This window comes from Mustela lutreola, chromosome 8, assembly GCF_030435805.1.
Source record: "Mustela lutreola isolate mMusLut2 chromosome 8, mMusLut2.pri, whole genome shotgun sequence".
NCBI classification, from domain to species: Eukaryota; Metazoa; Chordata; class Mammalia; order Carnivora; family Mustelidae; genus Mustela; species Mustela lutreola.
Genome location: NC_081297.1, coordinates 55,174,733 through 55,194,626, shown reverse-complemented (window position 1 = coordinate 55,194,626; position 19,894 = coordinate 55,174,733). Strand labels below are relative to the sequence as shown.

Here is a 19,894-nt window from a genome sequence, read left to right as displayed (position 1 = left end):
TGAGAGTCCTTTATGGTTTGCCTCTCTGTATTTTATCTAATTTTATTTTTCCTTCTCTTGCCCCATTCATCTGTTTTTGTCTCTTAAATTCCCCATATGAGTGAAATCATATGGTATTTGTCTTTCTCTGACAGACTTATTTAGCTTAGCTTATCTTGTTTGGGTGCCATATTTACACTGTCACGCCAGATGAAGTGTATATGGGAGGACTTTAAGAGTCTAGACCTGCATTGTGCATGTGTAGCTACTTAAATTTAAATGAAATAAAATTAAAAATGGAATTCTTCAGTACACTAGCCCCATTTCAAGTGTTCAATATCCATGTGTCTAGTAACTACCACAGCAAACAGCACAGATATAGAACATCTCCATCACCGCTGAAAGTGACACTGCAAAGCTCTGGTCTAGATGTCTATCACACAGGAAAGGGTAATTGGGATTTGAGCCAGGAAAAAGAGAAGACTTTAAGAAAACCTTGAATTTTAAGACTTATAGGTATTAAATTGCAGAAAATATAACAAAGTTATTCTTTCCAACACACAGAACTGACACAATAGGTTAAGGTAAGGGAAGAGTACAGCTTAACAAAAAGTCCCGGTTATTAGGACTATTCACAATGGAACAGTGTGTCACCAAGAAGTAAGCTTTTGTCCCTGAAAAGGCTCAAAGGGAGGCTGGAAAAGTCTTCTTTCCAGAAATCTCTCCATCAGGAGAGATGTCTCTTCCCATTCTAAGTTACCAGGATTGCAAGCAGATACACAGAACCAACAAAAAAAGTGGTTTTGATCAGTTATACAATCTACTAAACCATTGCTAATTCCTCTCGTCCTTTAGTCGACACATAAATGAGGATGATGGTGAGAAAGTGAAAGCAAAAAAGACAGGAGGAGAAGAACAAGAGAAAGAGGGATTTATACAACTGACTACATTTCCTGATTTTGTAAACATCCATTCATCTTTAAAAAGCACTGCCTCTATTCCTAGGCCAGTATCTTGTGCAGGATTACACGGCAATTAGTGATTAACTTCAAAAAGCATCTTATTTTTTTTTCCTAAAAAATAAATGCTCATTTTGATTCTATTCCAATGTTTGTTTTAAAATTGCTCATGCACAGTAAAACTGACAGTCCAAGAATGCACACCATGTTCATCCTGTGCTGTAGGGTACTTGCAGCATGAATATTACCTCGATATTTCATTTTGCCTTCATCCTCGTTCTAGAGACTGCTCTATCTGCCAGCTAAAGCTCACAGGGAGGAAGGGAGACTGTTAGGCAAGTGATTTTAGAAAGGAAGTGCTTATACTTATAATTGCCTTTCCTTTCATGTTTTGAATTTAGCACTTAAGTGACTTTCAGCCAAGGAAAAAAGTGGAGGTACTGGTTAGCAGCCTGTTTCATTGTTTTGGTCTCTCTACCCAACTAGAGCCTCAAGCCTCTCATCTGTGGAAGATGGCAGAGATACTAAAATGAGGACGAGAAGGAGGCAAAGGAACTAGGCTGGGAGAGAGACATGTTGACTCCTGCCACCCCTATCATGAAAAAGCAACTGGCTGTAACGTTACTGTTTTGTCTGTCTTGGCAGCACAAGTTTGGCTCAGCACAGAAACGTCTCTGGCAGAAGCTGCACCTGAAACTTCAAAGCAGCAGTCAAAATGGCTAGCATGACATTGAAGGGAGAGATGAGAAAATGGTGCAGGTTCAGGATAGATGCTGGTCATACAGGTGAATTTCTGGCAAGCTATGCTGGAAGGTCAAGTTCAAAACCATTTTACGGGCTCCCAGAACAGCCACTGACCAAAGTCGTCCACTGGTTCATGATGTCAAATCTAAGAATGTTGTTACCTTGGAAAAAGCAAGTTTTAGTCCTGAAAATGATTTTTAAGTGTATATGGAGGGGCACACACAGAAAGGTTAACTGAATAGTTTTTTTCTACAATTAACTATATATAATATTAACTGGGTCTGGGCTCTTCATTGAGTCATTCATTCAATAACCATGCATACCTCCCAGGTGCCAGACATGGAGCTACATGCTAGGGTTATGAAAACACACGGGGATGAAAACACACGCGCTCTCAGCTTTTAGGAAATTTCATTCTGGTGGGGGAAAGGGACATGAAAGAATCTCAGATACACAACTGATACAAATGTCACCATGTGTATGATAATAATGTGGACTCTAAGGGAGGGTGATAGGAAAACAGTGCTGGGCAAGAGTGAGTACTGTAGGCCGAGAGAAAAGTCTGTAACGGGGCCTGACACAGAACAAGCTTGCACACTGCTAGAAGGAAGAAAGGGGCCTAGAGGAAACCCACTGGAAAAGAGGACTCAGATCATCCAGACCATTGGAGGTCTTGGGATGGATTCTACTCTTGACCTAAGAGCTATGGGAAATTCCTCAACGGTTGAAAGCACCACAGCAGGATTACAAATTTATGTTTCAAATCTAGATTGAGAGTTCGAACACCCAGCAAACTTGTATTGTGGGGACTGGTTTATGAGTAATTGTGCAGATAAACAGAGGGTAGAGAATACATCTCTGTGTACAGTAAACTCTTACGTGCAAATCATGTACCAACACTTTAAAATCCAATAAAAGAATATAACATCGTATTACGATGCTTATGTATTTATTTTGTAGGACTTGAGCTTTATGAGCTAATCCCCATTAAACACCATAACGTCTGGTTTGTTTATCCTGGTGAAGGCTACAGCCCTCTGATGCAATGTCCTTTAAATACAAAGACACATCAGTGTCCATATCAGTGGGGCATACATTTGGGGGATGAACTTTTCAGTTAAGGGGCTCAAATTCGATGGGCTCATCTATACCCACAAATGGCTGAAGATGGGATTTACCATCTTAATCAGAACAAAGCTCCCTGATTCCCCAGAAACTTAAATTCTAATGCTGACCAAAGCTTCTCCCCACTTCCCTAATTAATATGATGCAATGGCAACCTCCTTTCAAAAGCTGACTTACATAGGTTTGGTTTAAAAACAAACAACTATTTGAACTTTACCACATAGTTACAAAATTACTTATCTACATCATCACTTGAAAACATAACACTTTGCCTTCCCTGTATGAAGCTGTGTCTCTGAGCTGTGAACTATTAAAATATCAATATGTTTTTAAAAAATCAAAGTAAGTCTGATGAATTATTTAAATAAACTCGGTATGATATAACCAAGCAATAGTCTCTCAAATCACTGTCTCCCGGTTTTTTTATTAGGCTGATTTTTGAAATGTTCAATGAAAAATGCGTGCTTATGGATGAAGTTTCCACCTAATATGGTGCTGGGGTCAATACATCAATAAGAGAATACTGCAGATCTGATTTCTGATCACTCGCCCAGCCCCACCCACCCTTTTCATTCATACATACATCATACATATATATATAATACATACATCATACATATATCATACATACAAGTATGATATGACACCTGCCCTATGGTCAGTTTCCTTTTGTGGGGACAAAGAAAGATATGGATGGCCCTAACATAGAGCAAGGCTCAGAGTTGGGATAGTTTTAAGGATGGCTGGATAGCAGGTAATTGGCAAGTCATAACTGTTTATGATTTTTTAAAAAAAGCACATTATTTATCTTCATGGCCTTTGATTTTGAAAATGAACATGGTTTAATGACTACCTGAAAACAAGGAGAGAAGATGATTCTGTGCATCAGTGAAATGTAGTCATTTCATTCCTCTGCCTAGGAAATACGTCACTCGGTCCCCTAAACCTTTAAAACAGCTAAGTGTGTTGCTAACCAATGCACCGCGTGTCTTTTCCTTCTCTAGACCTCACACACCCTTGCCCTCCGCACACACGGAAGCTGCAGCGCTCTTCTGCACTGACCCAGCTGGGCATCTCCCCATCATCCAGGGCATCATCCTATGGGGAGCATGTCTGTATTGTCGATCTTCCCTTTGTTCATTATTCAAAGCCTCCTGAGGGCAGAGGCCAAGTTCTCTTTTCCTTTGTTCCCCAGTACTTAACACATAGTAGGTGGTGTTGCTGGGCACCCAGAACAGCTCAAAATCTTCCTTATAGACGCACAAGCCCTTGGGCTAGAAATGTTGCTCCATTATTATTATAACTGAGTGTTTACCAGCTCTTTGAACTACTTGAAGAGAGCAAAAGTTTTCCAGATAACCCAGTCCAGATGCAAAGTTCTTTCTTTCTCCCTCACCGGCTGCTGCCAGGATAAGGTTTCTAACTCCTGCTGTCCTTCTCAGATCCAACTGTTGTGGCTCACACTTTTCAGAGTCCTCACCTGTGCTTTAAGCCATTCGATTCTGTACTGGAACTACCTGAAATAGAGGTGCAGACATCTCCCACTGCTCTTACAGATAAAGCAGAGGTAATTAAGTCTGCCTGAGGTCAGACAAGACACTAGTGACAGACAAGATAACAACACGTGTGCCCCGTTTCCAGCTTGGGCCTTCCTCTCGTCCACTCAGATATTGAAGGAGAACCTCCTCTGGGCCAAATTCTGGCCTGGGCATCTTAGGGGACTGATAGTTCAGTGAGACCTGAGTTCTACCCTGAAATGCATGAGGGAAAACATCTATCACTAACACACCCTGGAAGATCCCTTATAACACCAGCAAAGTGTTCTTATGGGAACCTATTCTCCTTCCCTCTCCCTCTCTGAGTCCTAGAGGGCCAGTTTTTTCTTCAGTATTGGAACAGATCGATTTTTTATTTTGTTAGTATTTTTCGTTTTGAATTTTTAGTTTAGGACCCAATAAAGTAGTTCACATGTGTGCTGGACACAGGGTCTATGAAAAATCTGTATCTCTGAAGACAAAAGTCATCCCTGGTGTATTGAGATGCTGAAACTGAAAAAGGCAAATACAAAAGGGGCCTTTTATTTCCCACACACTTCCATCTCAAACGCACTATAGGGCACGTGTTCACTGGTGAGAGTGGTGAGCCGAATCCCTTCCCTACTTAAACCACTTCTTTCTTTTACTTATTATTGTTGCTGTTGTTACAATTGATTACTATTATTTACCATGCATGCAGAGCTGAACAGAAGTTAAGTAAAACATAGGTATGCTTTGTTTCCACTGTAAATTTTTAGCCAGTAGCATAGACGAATACACCTGCCTGGATAATGTTAAGTGCATGTGGCTTTCCATAAATATTCCTTAATTGTTATACCTAGCACCAGCTATACACCATACACCTGCACTTAGTGCTGGGGAAAATGAGAGTCAGCCACAAGCCCCAAAGTATATAGCATGGGAGAAAAACAGAAATAAACTCGTTCATTGCCATGTAAGAGTTGGATATAAGAGGCAAGATGGACCTGGAGAGGGTAGGGGAGGCTTAAGGAGATGGCTGCACACAACACTTACCTCCCCCTTCCCCGATTCAAGTGTCACCTTCGTAGCAAGCCCCTCCCTGCAACCCCCTTTAAAACTGTAACCCCTATTCTGCCACACACACTCCTCTGCCTCCTCGCTGCTTTTTCCTCCCTACCAATCACCACCTTCTGACCACATCTTTTACTTGACTTTTTGTCCTTCTCCTTCCATGAGAAGGCAGCTCTGTGAGGGCAGGGATTTCATCTGTCTGTTCACTGCTGAACCTTCACCTTAGACCAGTACCCAAGCACATAGAAGGATTTGGTAAATACTCAGAAGCCTTTCCCAGCCCCATTAAAGGGCTCTTCTGGTCCTCCTCCCTTTTCCTTGACAGCATGTACCAAGGAACTGAAGTGATCTTTTTTTTAAAAAAGAATTGTTACTCATTTTCTTTTACTCCTCACTAGAATAGAAACTTCACAGGAGCAAGTTGTCTGGTGTGTTCACTGCTGTGTCCCCAGCCCTTAAAATGCCCTGCTCATTTATTCAGTGAATTTCACTCAAGTGCATGACTGTCATCATGATGATCACAGCTCATCGTCACTGAGCACTCAGCATCTGTCCAATGGTTTTATCGGCATTATTTTTCCAAATCCTCACAACAACCCTATAAGGTGGGCATTGTTATAATTCTCATTTTGGAGATAAGGAAACATAAATAGTAACTTGACTAAGATCTCAAACCTAGCAAAGGGAAGAGGCGGCAAATAATTCCATCCAACTTGAGCTTTGCTTTACCGGCTGTTCTGCTGCAGTGACACAATGCTGTCATCACTCTCAGGCCTGCGGTGGTTCCTCCCTCCGACCCCACGGGGATCTGCCCTTTCCATACCACCCTCAGCCACCACTAGGACATCTTCCACACTAAAGCCAGAGTGACACTGTCAAATAGCAAAACTGATCACCTTACTCTGTTTTAAATCTCTTCATTGGCTGTCCATCGGTAGAACTCACATTTTGTGGTCCTATCAGCAAAGTGATCAATAGTTACAATAATCACTCTGGAAGGATGACATTGCCATTTTCAGAAAAATTAGAGACTATGAAGACCATGGTGGATATGGGAGAAATGCTCTACCTTTGAGATGAGAAATAATAAGAAAAGGCTTATTTGATTATAACAAACTGGGGTTTATCAGTAGCTCCAGAAATATTTATGCAATATCTAATCAGATGTGGTAAAGTAGATGTGTTAAAATGGACATTCCTGGGCCCCACCCCATCTCATTAATTCAGAATCTCTAGGGATAGGGTCAGGAAATCTACATCTTTTGACAAGTAATCGGGGTACTCCTTTGACATTCAGGGACCTAAAGCTTTTCAATTCTAACATATAGATAAGTACTTACATGTTGGGTGCTATATAGAAACCATCAGTGTCCAGACTAAGACCTAACCAGCTTTATTTAATGACCAATGAGAACTCTTTTGTTCAACAATAATGTTATAGGGCTCATGGATTCAAACCTGTCCTAACTCAAGTCACAGTTTTCAAAAATGTCCCATGCTTGAGTGGCTCATGCTGCTTCACAGGACACAGAAACTACCATGTCCGGAAAAATCAACTTACTTATGCCAGGGTAATAGTTTTACTATATGTTCATTCCAAACTTTATGCATTTCTTCCCTTAAAATATAGCATCCTGGCTGGCAAGGCTGCAAGACAGAGGAAAAAAGGAACAACAAAGCAAAATAAAACCCACAAACCATGTCCTGCCCTTAGCAGGGGCTTGACTTCTGAGATCATGCTAGGTGGGATTCAAAGGAAAGCAAATCTATTTAGGTCTTTTGCATTCTCACAGATCCCCAAAAAGGGGAGAGATGAGCTCTGTTAATGGGGGAGTTTAATGCTCATCCACCTGGCACCCCAAAACCCTGGTACTTCTCCAGGCTTCACTGACATTATCAGAAGTGGTCTGAATATGATCAGATGTTCATCTCTGGACATGGGGTGCCATTTACTGCTAAAGATGAGCAAGGAGGACAGTTCTCACCAGGTAAACATCCCTGCATCCAGCTGGGAAGGGTCCCCCCACTGCTCATCGCAGCAACAGCATGGAGCACCAACATTAAATCTTCTGCTCAAGATTCCAACTGATTTCTCCTTTCCTTTAACATATTTTCAAAGGATTTAACTTGTGCAAATGACCCCCAAAATCTGCTTCTCTCCACAAAATGTTAAAAAACAAAGCAAAACAAAACAAAACAAAACCCTTGATCAAATAAAAGTCAAACAGCTCTGTGAGCTGCTTGGAATGACATGGTATTTAACCATGGTGCCATGGAAATTTTCTAACCTAAGCCATGGTATATAGTTGAACTATTTCTTTTGAAATTTCAGTACCAATTTTTAGCTCTGATGTTCATGTGTTTCTATATAAAAGAAAATGCTCTATCCTATGTAACACAAGACAGAAATTAATGGTGCTTTAGGAACAATGATGGTATATGCAACACCCAAAGACACCTACAGGAGAAAACCATTGTAGAAGAGCCAGAGAAATACATTTTCAACTATTTCATAGGTATGAAGACAATTTTTCACAACCCACATTGAATTAGCAGTCTCATCACATAAATAACCCTCTGCAGATACTACATAATCTCGGTAATTAGTATTTACCATTACATAAAATGAACAAAATAATCCCTGGTCAGATGCAATGCAACAAATTAAGGAGAAAGAAAAGTGAGATTATTCAAGGTCAGTAAAGATTACTCAGCACTCACTAAAATAAAACAAATGAAAACAGGGAAAACAGTTCAAATTTTGCAAGGTTTCCATCTTTCCAGACTGCATTTCGGTTTTCTAATTATAAATGAAAGCTTGGAAGTATAAAATCACTGGTTATTTATTCCCAATAGAAGTTTCTGATTTCCTTACAGGTTCTTGGGATTTCAACTCTACACCAAGGCAAAGGGAAGACTGTTTTCTCCACCCCACCCAAAAATCCAAAACTCCACTGTGGACCCTCTCAGCCATGAAGCATGCAATGACTCTCAACTCAAGACTCTCTTGAACATGCTGACAGAATCTGCCAAGACACAGAGTAAGAACAGCAGGGGGAAGCAGCATTCCCTGGGAGTTAGAAAGACCCCATTGGTCAAATGAGAATAGCTAAAGCTGTTTAAGATACTAAAACCAGTATTCCATTTGGACTCTAAGTTCTTAAGCAAATGCGAAAGACAAAGAAAACAGGTATTAATGCTAGCATAAAAATGTTTTTGAAATTTAGTGTTTATTTGTCAAATACCGACTCCTTTTTTTTTTTTTTTTCATTCCTTTCTGTTTCTGATCTTTGGAAAAACCACATCAGTATCAAATGTCACTTAGTTCTTATTCAAACAGAGGGAAGCAGACACAGCGGCTGCACCCGTGACTTAGGTGACCTGGGCCCTCAGTAAAAACCAACCTCTATAAATCACCAGATGTAAGCAATTGGGTAGTGATCACTTTAATTAATTGAACAGCTTTCCTGAAATTTACTGTATAATTTTAACCCTCGCGACACCTTTCTCAGAAGCAACCAACAATGGTGGGCTTTTAACTGGTTTAAGGAAGGAAAATATTTTAACCTCGGTGGTTTAGGTATATTTTTAAATTATTCAAGATTAAGGTGGCAAGCTACTTAAAGTTTAGAAATAAATACTGCACATTCTAAATGCTGCCCCTAAGTGCCAAAAGTCAAAATTATTCTAAAACATCTCCAATGTGTGACTATAAACATGTTAGGTCTTAAAAATACAGAAAATTTAGCACAATTTTAATGTGAAAACTCATCTTTGCAAAACAACATGCAATGGTATTTATAATTTCAATCACATACTTAATTTTAACTGTATAAAGTTGATATTTTGAGTTGATGTTTCTGAATCTCGATTTCTACTACAGGTACCACACTTTAAAGAAAATACTCCAGTGCCTTATTACCAACTCCCACTTCCTCTCACAAAACAATTCCGATCACCCTCCAGTAGCAACTGTGTAATACTTAATCCACAGATCCCATGCCGGCCACTGAGTAATGACCAGAATTAGTCCTAGTCTGCAGGACATAATCAAACCCATGTCTCTATGAGGTAAAGGCAGCTTCTCTGAATCTGGGATACCAGTTCAGCAGTGACAGCAACAAGGAAAGTGTGTTGTTAAAATGGTACTTAAAATTTAGGAAAAAAAAAAAGGCTGGAAAACAAGCCAACCAATTTTTTAAAAAACCTTCTTCATTATCTACAGAAGGAAGTATTCATACTTTGTTCATAAGACCTTTACTCCAGCCCATATGGAACTGTGGAACTGCTACCCACGGTCCTTGCAAACATACATGCAAAATCCTATTAACATTCACTTACAAGGACAGAAGTGTAATATTGGCTGAGACTGGTCCTAGATTCGGAATGGTCTCCAATTCATTGTTGTTCAGTTTCCTTTAAGTGCCCAAACGAAACAAAAAAACAGAAAAAAAAGAAAAGCTGATTAGATTATCTGTAAATCACAGAGGTGAAAACTTCATAAAATTATTTAAAAATACCTCCCAAGTTAAAAAATCTTTAATTAATTGCAATCCAAACGTTCTTTATGGTTAAATAGCATATTTCATTCAAATCTCAAATAGAAAGGAAGACTCACACTTCTCGAAGGTTTTGAAGGTGGCTTGTGGAATTTGCCTTGATGAAAGACAATCTGTTGTGACTCAAGTCCCTACAAGAAAAAAAAAAAAAGTCAAGTTGTAAGTGGTTTCCAAAAATCACTAGTGGTGTTTAATGATGTACAAGATAGAATGGATTTATGGAATACCTCTATCGACACTAGTGACAATTTAAGAAAGATCTGGTTCATCCTATCCCCAAACTAGATGACAACCACATTGCCAAACTCACAAATATAAATTCTGAGGACAAAATTAGTTTAGGAGGCTGGTAGGCTCAAGTCCTTCAAGCCCACAGAGTTTTAGGAGATGTTTTTTTGGCAAAGGGTGAACAGGTCTTTTGTGAACTGGTTGTTTTGCTTCACCCTCCCCCTCCCCTACCATCTCCGCACCTCCAACATGATATGATGAAGTCATGGCCTATGAAAAGTGGCTCATTAGGCAGGCTGTTGAAACTCAAACCTCTAAAGAAACCTTTTTACTATTATCATAAAATTAAGCATCAGTGCTCTTATTAGAGGCAAACAAAATAGAAATTACTTTTCACACCTATTTGTTTCTCTGGGTTTAGGTACCAAATTACTGAAGGTATCATTGTGTGTATGTGTGTCAAGAGAGTCGAAAACAACAACTCTACTTTCCTGAATTCCCCACATCTCAGTAACTGATAATATAATGTATAATTTAAGCCACATAAACCACGTACAACGCAGGCTATATAGGAACCCACGATCAGATTTCTTCGCAATCATTAAATAAATCTGCTTCTTAGAGACTTCATCGGACTTACTAACAATTTCCATAAGACATCGTTATTTTTAGAAAAATAAAACAGAACTCCTACATATACAATACTCCTAGACTAGGCCATCTTGGCATTTAAGACTTCACAATGTTAAAGAAAGCCCAGTAAATGTTCACTTACATTCTTTTATGTGTTGACACACTGAGTGTGTGCCTGTTGTGTGGTGAATTGAAAGTGAAAGGCTGGAACAGCTACTGAAAACCAGACTTACAAACTGTATGGCTGAAAGTTCTCTCCTCCAAAGAGGTTTACCAACCCTTACCAAATGAATTCTTTCAGTGTTTACTTTTAACCAACCAGCGTTTTAGAGAACCAAACTGTACTGATGCAAAGCATGAACCCAAAACAAAAGGCAGAAACATCACACCCAGAGAAATACAGTCAAACTTTGTCCAGTCTACCAAGTGAACAATAAGAAATCAAGGATCCTTTTAGTCTTTTCATGTTTGTTTTGAGATTAAACCTGGATTTCTCTATTTCACCTAAAAAAAAAAAAAAAAAAAAAAAAAAAAAAAAAAAAAAAAAAATCTGCAAAGGTTTTATTTGAAACATGTTTGCCTAAAGACCTACCAGACAGTAACAGACATGAGTAGATTTGTTCTGGTAGAGTTATAACATGAAAAAAAAAAAAAAATCTGGCACAGTCTTTAAACTATAAAAATCCTGCAATTACAACCACTGCGGTGCATGCTCACCACGCTGGAGCCAGACACTTTCCCTCCCAGCCCAGCTCACGTCCGTCTGGAGTTCATCAAGGAACCCGTGAGCCCAACAACTCATGTTAGGATTCAAACAAAACCTGTGTGCTTTTAGCACCACAGACAGTCACAGATTTCCCACAGGGTTTCAAAAACAACCAGCAGAAAGAGTCCTTCACCTGGGAGGTAGCCTGAATCAACAGAAAGTCTCATTTGGATCCACTTAACGAAAGAACATTGAACCAGCAGAAAAACTGCATCCCCTATTGTTTCAATGTGTAAAGGGAAAAGGGGAACCGATCTGGCATTTACATTTATTACAGGTGGTTTTCTTTTTAATTAGAAAAAAAACGAAAACCACACTTCACTTCCTTTTAAGGATTATTTTTTAAGGCAATCCTATGAGAAAAGAGGGTGTTTAACTCCCCCCCCCCAACCAGTAATGGAACGAGTTCTCCAACAAAAGACTTTAAAAATGAGAAACTGCCTTCCGAGAAGTGTGCACATGCTGGAGACCACTCATTTCTGATCCAGAAGCGGGAGCTGGCAACCTTAAATATTTTAGTTATTGCAACACACTTCCATTCCTGAGTTTTGTGTACTATTAAAACCACATTATGTGGGAGAAAAAAAAAATCACCTCTTAAGTGACTTTTACTGCTAAATACTTAAGCCATGAAACTTTTAATGTGTCTAAATTTAGGTTTAATACAGTTTATGTTTCAAAAATGATTACTTTCTAGTTAAAGGATGTCACATTTTCCTAAATCTTCCCTATATTGTTTCTATGACTAGAGCACATTAAAAACAAAAACAAGTTGTACAATGTCGATATTTTCTTAAACCCATGAGAACGTTCAGTAAGAAAAGAAGATTCTTCATTTTCAGAGTTCCATGTATGAACATTTTCCCCAGAAAACCTTTTCAAAAAACTCTGTAGTGAGTTTAATAAATGGGATAAGTGGTAAGGCGGGGAGGTGTTATTTACCTAGAACTCAGCTGGCCAAATGCTGGAAAATCAAACTCTACATAGTAGAAAAAAATATCTTTCCTCCTGCACATTAGCAAGCGAATAAATATATATGAAAATAATTGATTTATAACATTTGGTTCCAGCCATCATTTTCTTCCTTTTAGCATTTGGAAATCTGACTTCCAAGTCAAATTTTAAAATGCAAATCCAGCACAGCTTCTTAATCAATCCCACTGGGGCCTGCAGAGCTGCTAATTCAGCAGAAATCTGGAAAACTGAAAAACAAAAAGCCAGGCTGTAGCTGTTTTAAGACACTGATCCAAAGTGACTCATAAATCAGCCTGCTATGTTCAAGTTTTAGTCTGGAAAATATAGAAAAACAGCTGTGAAAACCATGAGGACCATGACCCCCACCCCAGCCCCAATTCTGGTACCGACCAGACGATTTTATAACAGGCTAACACTAAAGAAGTCACAGCAGCAGAAAGTACCTTTCGGACTTTCGCCTCAGTCCAGCTCATGCAAACATTTCTACGTGATAAGATAAATAATTCTGAAATTCCAGTGAGATTTTAATACATTAAGCTCTCATTGGCAATTGATCAACTTTTCCCTCTTTTGGCTAACATATTCCATCCAGCAACTCCTTTTTAGGTTCAGAACACTTTGTTAGCACAAAATCTAGATGTACACTCAAGTCTGCCTTTAAAGGCAGCTCTAAGCAAAGCTTCAAATAGTTACTGTTTTAAAAGCCACTTTTCATTAAAGTATTACAAGTCACTATTTGAAAGGAGAACTACAATATTATTTTACAGCTCAAACTAATTTTTCACAAGTGAGATTCTTAAAGCAGTAAGTTACAACTAAATAAAGTGAAAAAATACATGCACACGTATTTTAGAGAAATTAATTTTTTTAAACTTGCAAATTCAACAAATGATACAAAAGATAAAGTCTCCTTGAATGGTGCTTTCATAAATTAGTCCTAAGGCAAAGGTTTACTATCTTAATTACCCAAGAAAAAGTTAAGATATGGGAAAAAACAATATGTATTTTTCTGTTTACTTCTGAACTCTAAAACAGTCTACCTAAATATTTATATAATTATGTAAAATTTAAGAAACAGCTATCTTATGCCTCTTGTTCCAAACACCAAGTAACTGAGAATTAAAGCCCAATTCCACGTGTTTTTCTGCCTCTTTCAAAGGCAGAGAGAGGAGATCTCTAGAGCTTTAGGCACAAACAAAAGAAACATTTACAATAAAGAATGTAGACCACATGGTTTGGTGACAACTACAAAGCTGGTTAAAAGTCACACAAGTACAAGAATGACAGAGCTGTCCAATGAGTGTTCACAGTGGGGCTTCTGACTACAGACCTAGCGCTTATTTGTACAAGTGGAACTTATTTTCACATATATTTAAGGAATGTGGACTTGTATTGAGACAATTTACTGCTGGCGGAAATGTAATTAAAGATTGTGCTAACCAAATAAACTGTAATTTGTTTTTAGTGTGCCACCAAATTATCTGCAAAACAAAATCCTTAATTAGGTCAGCTACTTTTAAGACAATGTTTAAATAGGTATCAAAAACCTTTTGGTTTAACTCAACTTCTAATCAAGACTAATAGTTTTTTTTAAGACATCCAAATATACACACAAAATATATATTGTACACTGGCATGACCCAGTAAATTACTTGACAAGGAAAAACTACTGATATAAGCTAACTTTGGTGAATCATTCAAGCATTTCTAAACACACCCCAGGAAGAGCTATTCATTTTCTTTTTCTCATCTCTCTATTATTCATACATGTTCACCTCCAGTTCAGTTCCATATGTTGTCAATAGAGCCATTCACATTTCATGAATAAGGCAGCATGACCTCCACAAGAGGCAATTGAACAGAATTAGCCACAACTAATTGAAAGTCTTCCTGCTTCAGGTTAAAGCCCTTATCTCCTTCTTCAATTATAAAACAAAAACAAAAACAAAAAACTATTAAACAAGACATCCCATGTTAAGAGATTAGAAAATCTAAAACTCTATAATTCCACTTTTTTAATAAACTAAGGTTTATTAACACAAAGAATATGATTTTGATGGCTAACCATTGCACAATTCACAAATAAAGATTCTGATTTGCACAATGATTTAAAAACAGTTTCTTAAACTATGGAACCAAACTTCTTACTACTATTAGGATGTTAGGATAGTCTAGTAGAATTGTTTTAAGAATGTCGAATGTCCATTGCAATTCTGCTAGGCCCAAAACCGAGGGTTAAGGATGGACTGCACATTATTTCTTTTAGACAAGATAACTTTTTTTTTTTTTTCTAAAGAAACACAACTTGTAATTGCTTACATTTTACACAAGTCCCCCAATTTTAACAACACTAGTGCTGGGAGAGAATAAGGAGATGACATTTGTAAAGAATCAGCCCTTCCAACTAAACTACATTTTCTTCCTTGTTCTTCCACGCAGTTGGCAGTGATTTCAGGTTTTCAGACTTCACAGCTCCCATCCAAAAACTTGCGTAACAGCGCCCAGTCCTCTCTCTTAAACTGTTTGCTGCAAAGCTACAGAAATCACGCCCTTCGTTCTGAAAACTCTAGTTCCTTTCTTTCCATATCTACTGATTAGTTTCGCCAGCTTCTTACCGGAACCAGGATGTGTTACAATTTGGTTGAAGCTTTATGGAATTTCCTATAGCGAAATTAAGCACAGGGGCGAGAACAAGACGATGTCTACTATAGCTTGGACAGTGACCGAACTCTGGTGAGGAAGCTTCTCAAATGAAAGGAGCTCATTCAGTTACTGGCTGGGAACAGGCAAGGGGGCCTGAAAGAGTTAGAAACTGTAGTTGAGCCACAGGATCGTACCCTCTGGGAGAACCGCGAACTCCAGTAACCCGCAGATTGCCACCTCTGCTGTCCCGCCCACGCAGGGGCGCGCATTTGAATCCACTTGGCAGCCTCGGGGCTCAGGACCTTGACTCTACTCCTCGGAGTTGTCAGTGGCTCCTTTCCCTCGCCCACCTGCGGCCAGGTGGGGCAAGCCCAGGGCCCACCGCGCGGCCCGCTAGGCACGAGGGCTGGGCAACTGGAGGCCTCGATGGCTCCTTTTCCATCTCCACCGAGCGCCGCTTGAGGCCTGGGTCAGGAGCAGCTCCCCCAGAAAAGGCAACCGCGCGCCCAGCGAACCGGCCCCTCGCGATTCTCAGGCGGGTCCCCCTCTGCCCTCAAGAAAAATACTTACAGGCGAGCGATCCAGGGCGGAAGAGACTCCGGAAGGCGCGCCAGCCGCTGGCGGCTGCAGTCCAGGAGGTCCCCGAGGCACCGGCAAGGAGCGGGACACAGGCGCTCGGCGGCGACCTCGGAAGACTGCCCCAGTGCCCCCGGGCTGCCCCGACCGCTGCCCTCGACCGGGCCCAGGCGTCCCAGCACTGCACCCAGCAGCAGTCCCAGTGCCACCGACGGCGCGCGGAGCTTCTCGAGGGCGCCCATCGCGCTCCTGCGGCCTCTCACCCTGCCCGGCGCTCCGCAGCCGGCGCGCGCTGGGGGCCCGGCACCAACTTGCAGCCGAAGGGTGGCCGCCCGCGCTCGAAGCCGCGTGCGCGCGCCCTTGTCCCGCGCTCCCGACAAAGTCCTTTCTTCTACCGCCAGCAGCTCGGCCCTTGCATGCCCTGGAGCAGCGAGAGGGAAGCCAGAGCAGACCGCCAGCTGCAGCGGCGCTGCAGTCCGAACAGCGTCGGCGCGCCCAAGTCCCTCTCGCCCGCAAAGAAACTTTTTCGCCTCCTCCCCGCGTTAATGCGCAAAGTCCCGGCGCGGCGGAGTCGGGAGGCGGGGTGTGCGGCGCAGCCGCGCGTCCATTGGCCGGCCCGGCCCCGTCGCCCCGAGTCCACGTGACAACAACAGGGCTCCAGACCCGGGCGGGAGCGCGGGAGAAAGTGGAGCTGAGATTGTAGGAAATTCGGAGTTATATTTTCCAGCCTCCGCGGCCAGCAGTCTCCACTAGGTCCTGGGAAACATATATCAGATGGAGTTGAAGAGAAAAAGGGAGTGTGCAAACAACTGAACAAAATTAGGCCAGCTTTCGGAGTTGGAGGTATTTTGGCGGACGTGAGGGGAGTAAAGTTAGCTTTATCAGGAAAACTTTAAATTCCAAATCGAAAAAAAAAAAAGAAAAAGAATTAGAAATTACCCTACCATCCACGGATGAAACAGTGGTTTCAGTGAAAATACAGTTGTTCTAACATTAATATTGGTCGATTTTTTTCCCGTTATATATTAGCTCAAAATATAAAAACAATAAAATTGTTGGAAATGGTATATTGCGTTACAAACAGCCACCTTTGGTGCACTGGCTAGAGCTGTGGGGAAATTATGGGAAGTGACCTTCTACTAAGTTGTGATGGCAGTCATAGAGTGTATGCAATAGCTGGAAATAATAAAAATAGTCACAGTTACTTCAAGGCAAAATGAGAACTAGGACCTTGAAGGAAAAGATTAACATAGGCACCGTGGTCTACCTGAGTTTTGAGTGATGACAAATACTTATTGAGAATGCTACCAGGCTAGAAGTACTTGTCTATCTGCGTGGGGTGGGGGGTGGATTCAGGCATATGGGACTTCCCCAGTGAAGTCTATGTTCTAACCTAATTCTTGCAGGTGATTGGGGCGGCAGGATTTTGGAAACCCCAGAGTTCATCTGTGAACACCCTGCTCCTCTAGGTGAGGATATATACCCAGAGAAAGTTACTAACCTGTTTGTGGTAAAAAGAGGAAGCTTATTTTTAAAATGCGACTTCTGCAGTCATTGTTTCTTATGCTGTCTGCCAAAGCATTCTGTATGGGCTGTTTAAACCGCTCATTATTGAGGAGTAGAGATAGTTTGTAGAGTGGAGACTTTAACTTTTTAATTTCCACTGTAGCAAATCACCTGCAAAAGCAACCCCAGTCTTGAGGGAGAGAAAAGACTCCCTTTGAAGGTGAAAAACACTTTAGGTAAGATATCCCATCATCTTCCAGTTACTGTTAGTGTCACCTGCACCACTCTTTTTGATGATGTGCAATTAGGAAATATTTATAATGACAGCACCTTGGTTTTGAATGATCATTCTGACTGCTTGGAGTCAAGAAACAGAACAGTCATGCTATGGATTTTTCAGCTCAGTCTTCTCCATCTATTTCATGTAAGGAAAATCAGGCTTAGTTCATTGGAGTTTTTGAAAAGAAGTATGCTATTATGCACATGCCTTTGTGTATAAGTATGGCAACTTGCTAATTAACATATCACCCACATGACAGCAGTAGTGAGAAATGGGCTACCATTTTGAGGAAGTTTGGCTTGGTTTCTTTCCCCATTTTCCACTTTCCTTATTTCATTTTCTGTGAATTTATTCACACCTCTGCGCTGATATTTACCATATCCATATTTCTGGCCCACATCTTTCTCTTAAACTGTAGACTTGTATATTCAACCACTCATAGGTCATCTCACCCTGGATATTCAAATGTAACATGTCTAGAATTAAATTTCATCACCCCTCAGCCTTACTCCTTTTCCTCCTGAGTTTAATATCTTGAGGAATGATACCTCCCTCTGTCCCCATGTCAACTACTCCAGAAACCTCATTCACCCTTAATATTTCCTCATGGTCCCCATCACCTCTACAATCAGCAAGTTCTAATGAAGCGAGCAGCTCCATGTATATCTCTTATCCATCTCCATAGATACAATGCAAACTGAGACCACCAGCAGCTCATGCTTGGATTCCTGCTACAGCCTCCTCTGTCTGGCATTTCAGTCTTTTCTCCACGTTGCACTCAACGTGATAAGCCAAAAGCTTATCAAATCGGAGCCTATGACTCAAATCGGAGCCTCTGACTCAAAAGCCCGATTCCTACTTTTCTCAGAGTAAAGTTTAAATTCTCTGGCATAACATGTATTTGGCTTCTACTCACCTCTTTAATTCATTTTATTTAATCCTGTTCCTTTTACTCTAGGAACTACTGGCAGTTCTTTTCCCATGCTGCCCTCTGCCTTTGGCTCTCTTTCATCCCCTGGGGCCTATGTCTCTTTCCCATCTGATTGGTTTGGGCTTCAACTTTCGCATTCCTCTTTTTGAAGAAGGCTTCCTTGAATCCTGTTTTAACTATCCCTCACACTACCAGCATATCCACTATTCACTGGAATGTAATTGGCCATTTTTATTCTGGAACTTCCTAGATAATGCTTAGATTTTCCAAGTCAGTTCCCTGGATTAGCTGTTACTTTTAATTCCTTCTGTAAGATTTATTGACTAATACCTATGAGTAGCTGAAACCTAGACGCAACCAGCCCCTACCTGGTACATCCTTTCTTTACAGGGTTGCTCCTTCTGAGAGGAGGTCGATTCATAGTAGTTCCAGGCTTGCTTATGTCTATAATTACACAAGGGAATTAAGTATTATGTTAATCAAATAAATCCGAGTACAACCGGAAGTAGCTTTATTCCTTGTAACAAATAATGAATTTGGTAGCTTAATGATAGCTAATGATGAATTTGAAACTTGGGAAAGATTCTTAAAAGGTAATTACTATAATACAATGCTATCAGATTAGGTATGGACAAGACAATTGAATAACTGGGGAGAAATTATAGATTAGGAGATTTCTTCACACGGATTGCTTTGCAAGCATTTTAAAGTTCTTCTTCCACTTCAAAGTAATTGTAATTGGGAATCAATCAGCAGAGGATATTTTATGGACGTGGCTTATGCTTGCTCAGAACTTCACATGGTCATTGGGAGAGCTAACAATGATGACATGAAATGGTTTTAGCACACATTAATATGGCTATTCTCCATCTCAGTATGACTTCAATAATTCACTCAATAGAAGGGGAACTAGTTCTACATGGGAACTTTAAATCATTGTACTATTTTCCCAGACTTCTAAAACCCTTTATGAACCATACTTCAGAACTTCTATGGTGTGGCTACTGAATGAGCAGTTTCCTTCCACATCTGTGCCATTTCGTTTGTAGGGGCGTAGACAGTGGGAATGGAGGCAGAATGTCAGGAAAGATCGTTTGTAATAGAGGAGGAAAAGGAACATAAAACTCTGTTTAATCTCCTCAAATTTATCGGTGGATTTTAATGTGTCATTGAATTCTCTGATCTTCTTATGAGGTAGTTTATCTGTGTACACACATTCATACTCACACACACACACACACACACACACACACAAATACAGTAGTATCAAATGTTGATTTTCCGTTCTTTTGGCTAATCTCTCATAAATAAGGATTTAGTGTGAAGGAGCCAGATTCATTTTGAACGGAGGTCTTTTAACATTTGGATTAAAAGGAGATCAAGTGCTGGCTTTCTGTGCTCC

At 40.4% G+C, this 19,894-nt stretch overlaps 1 protein-coding gene across 1 annotated transcript in view; it reads right to left on the bottom strand.

The window, feature by feature from the left end:
* LRIG3 (leucine rich repeats and immunoglobulin like domains 3) overlaps positions 1-16,154 on the bottom strand; it is a 50,642-nt gene extending 34,488 nt beyond the window's left edge. The window contains exons 1-3 of the mRNA XM_059184774.1: positions 15,770-16,154; positions 10,014-10,085; positions 9,737-9,811 (exon numbers count right to left, since the gene is read on the bottom strand). Coding sequence (XP_059040757.1) covers positions 9,737-9,811; positions 10,014-10,085; positions 15,770-16,017 — 395 coding nt within the window. The 5' untranslated portion in view covers positions 16,018-16,154. The remainder of the gene's footprint in view (positions 1-9,736; positions 9,812-10,013; positions 10,086-15,769) is intronic.
* Positions 16,155-19,894: the final 3,740 nt, after the last annotated feature.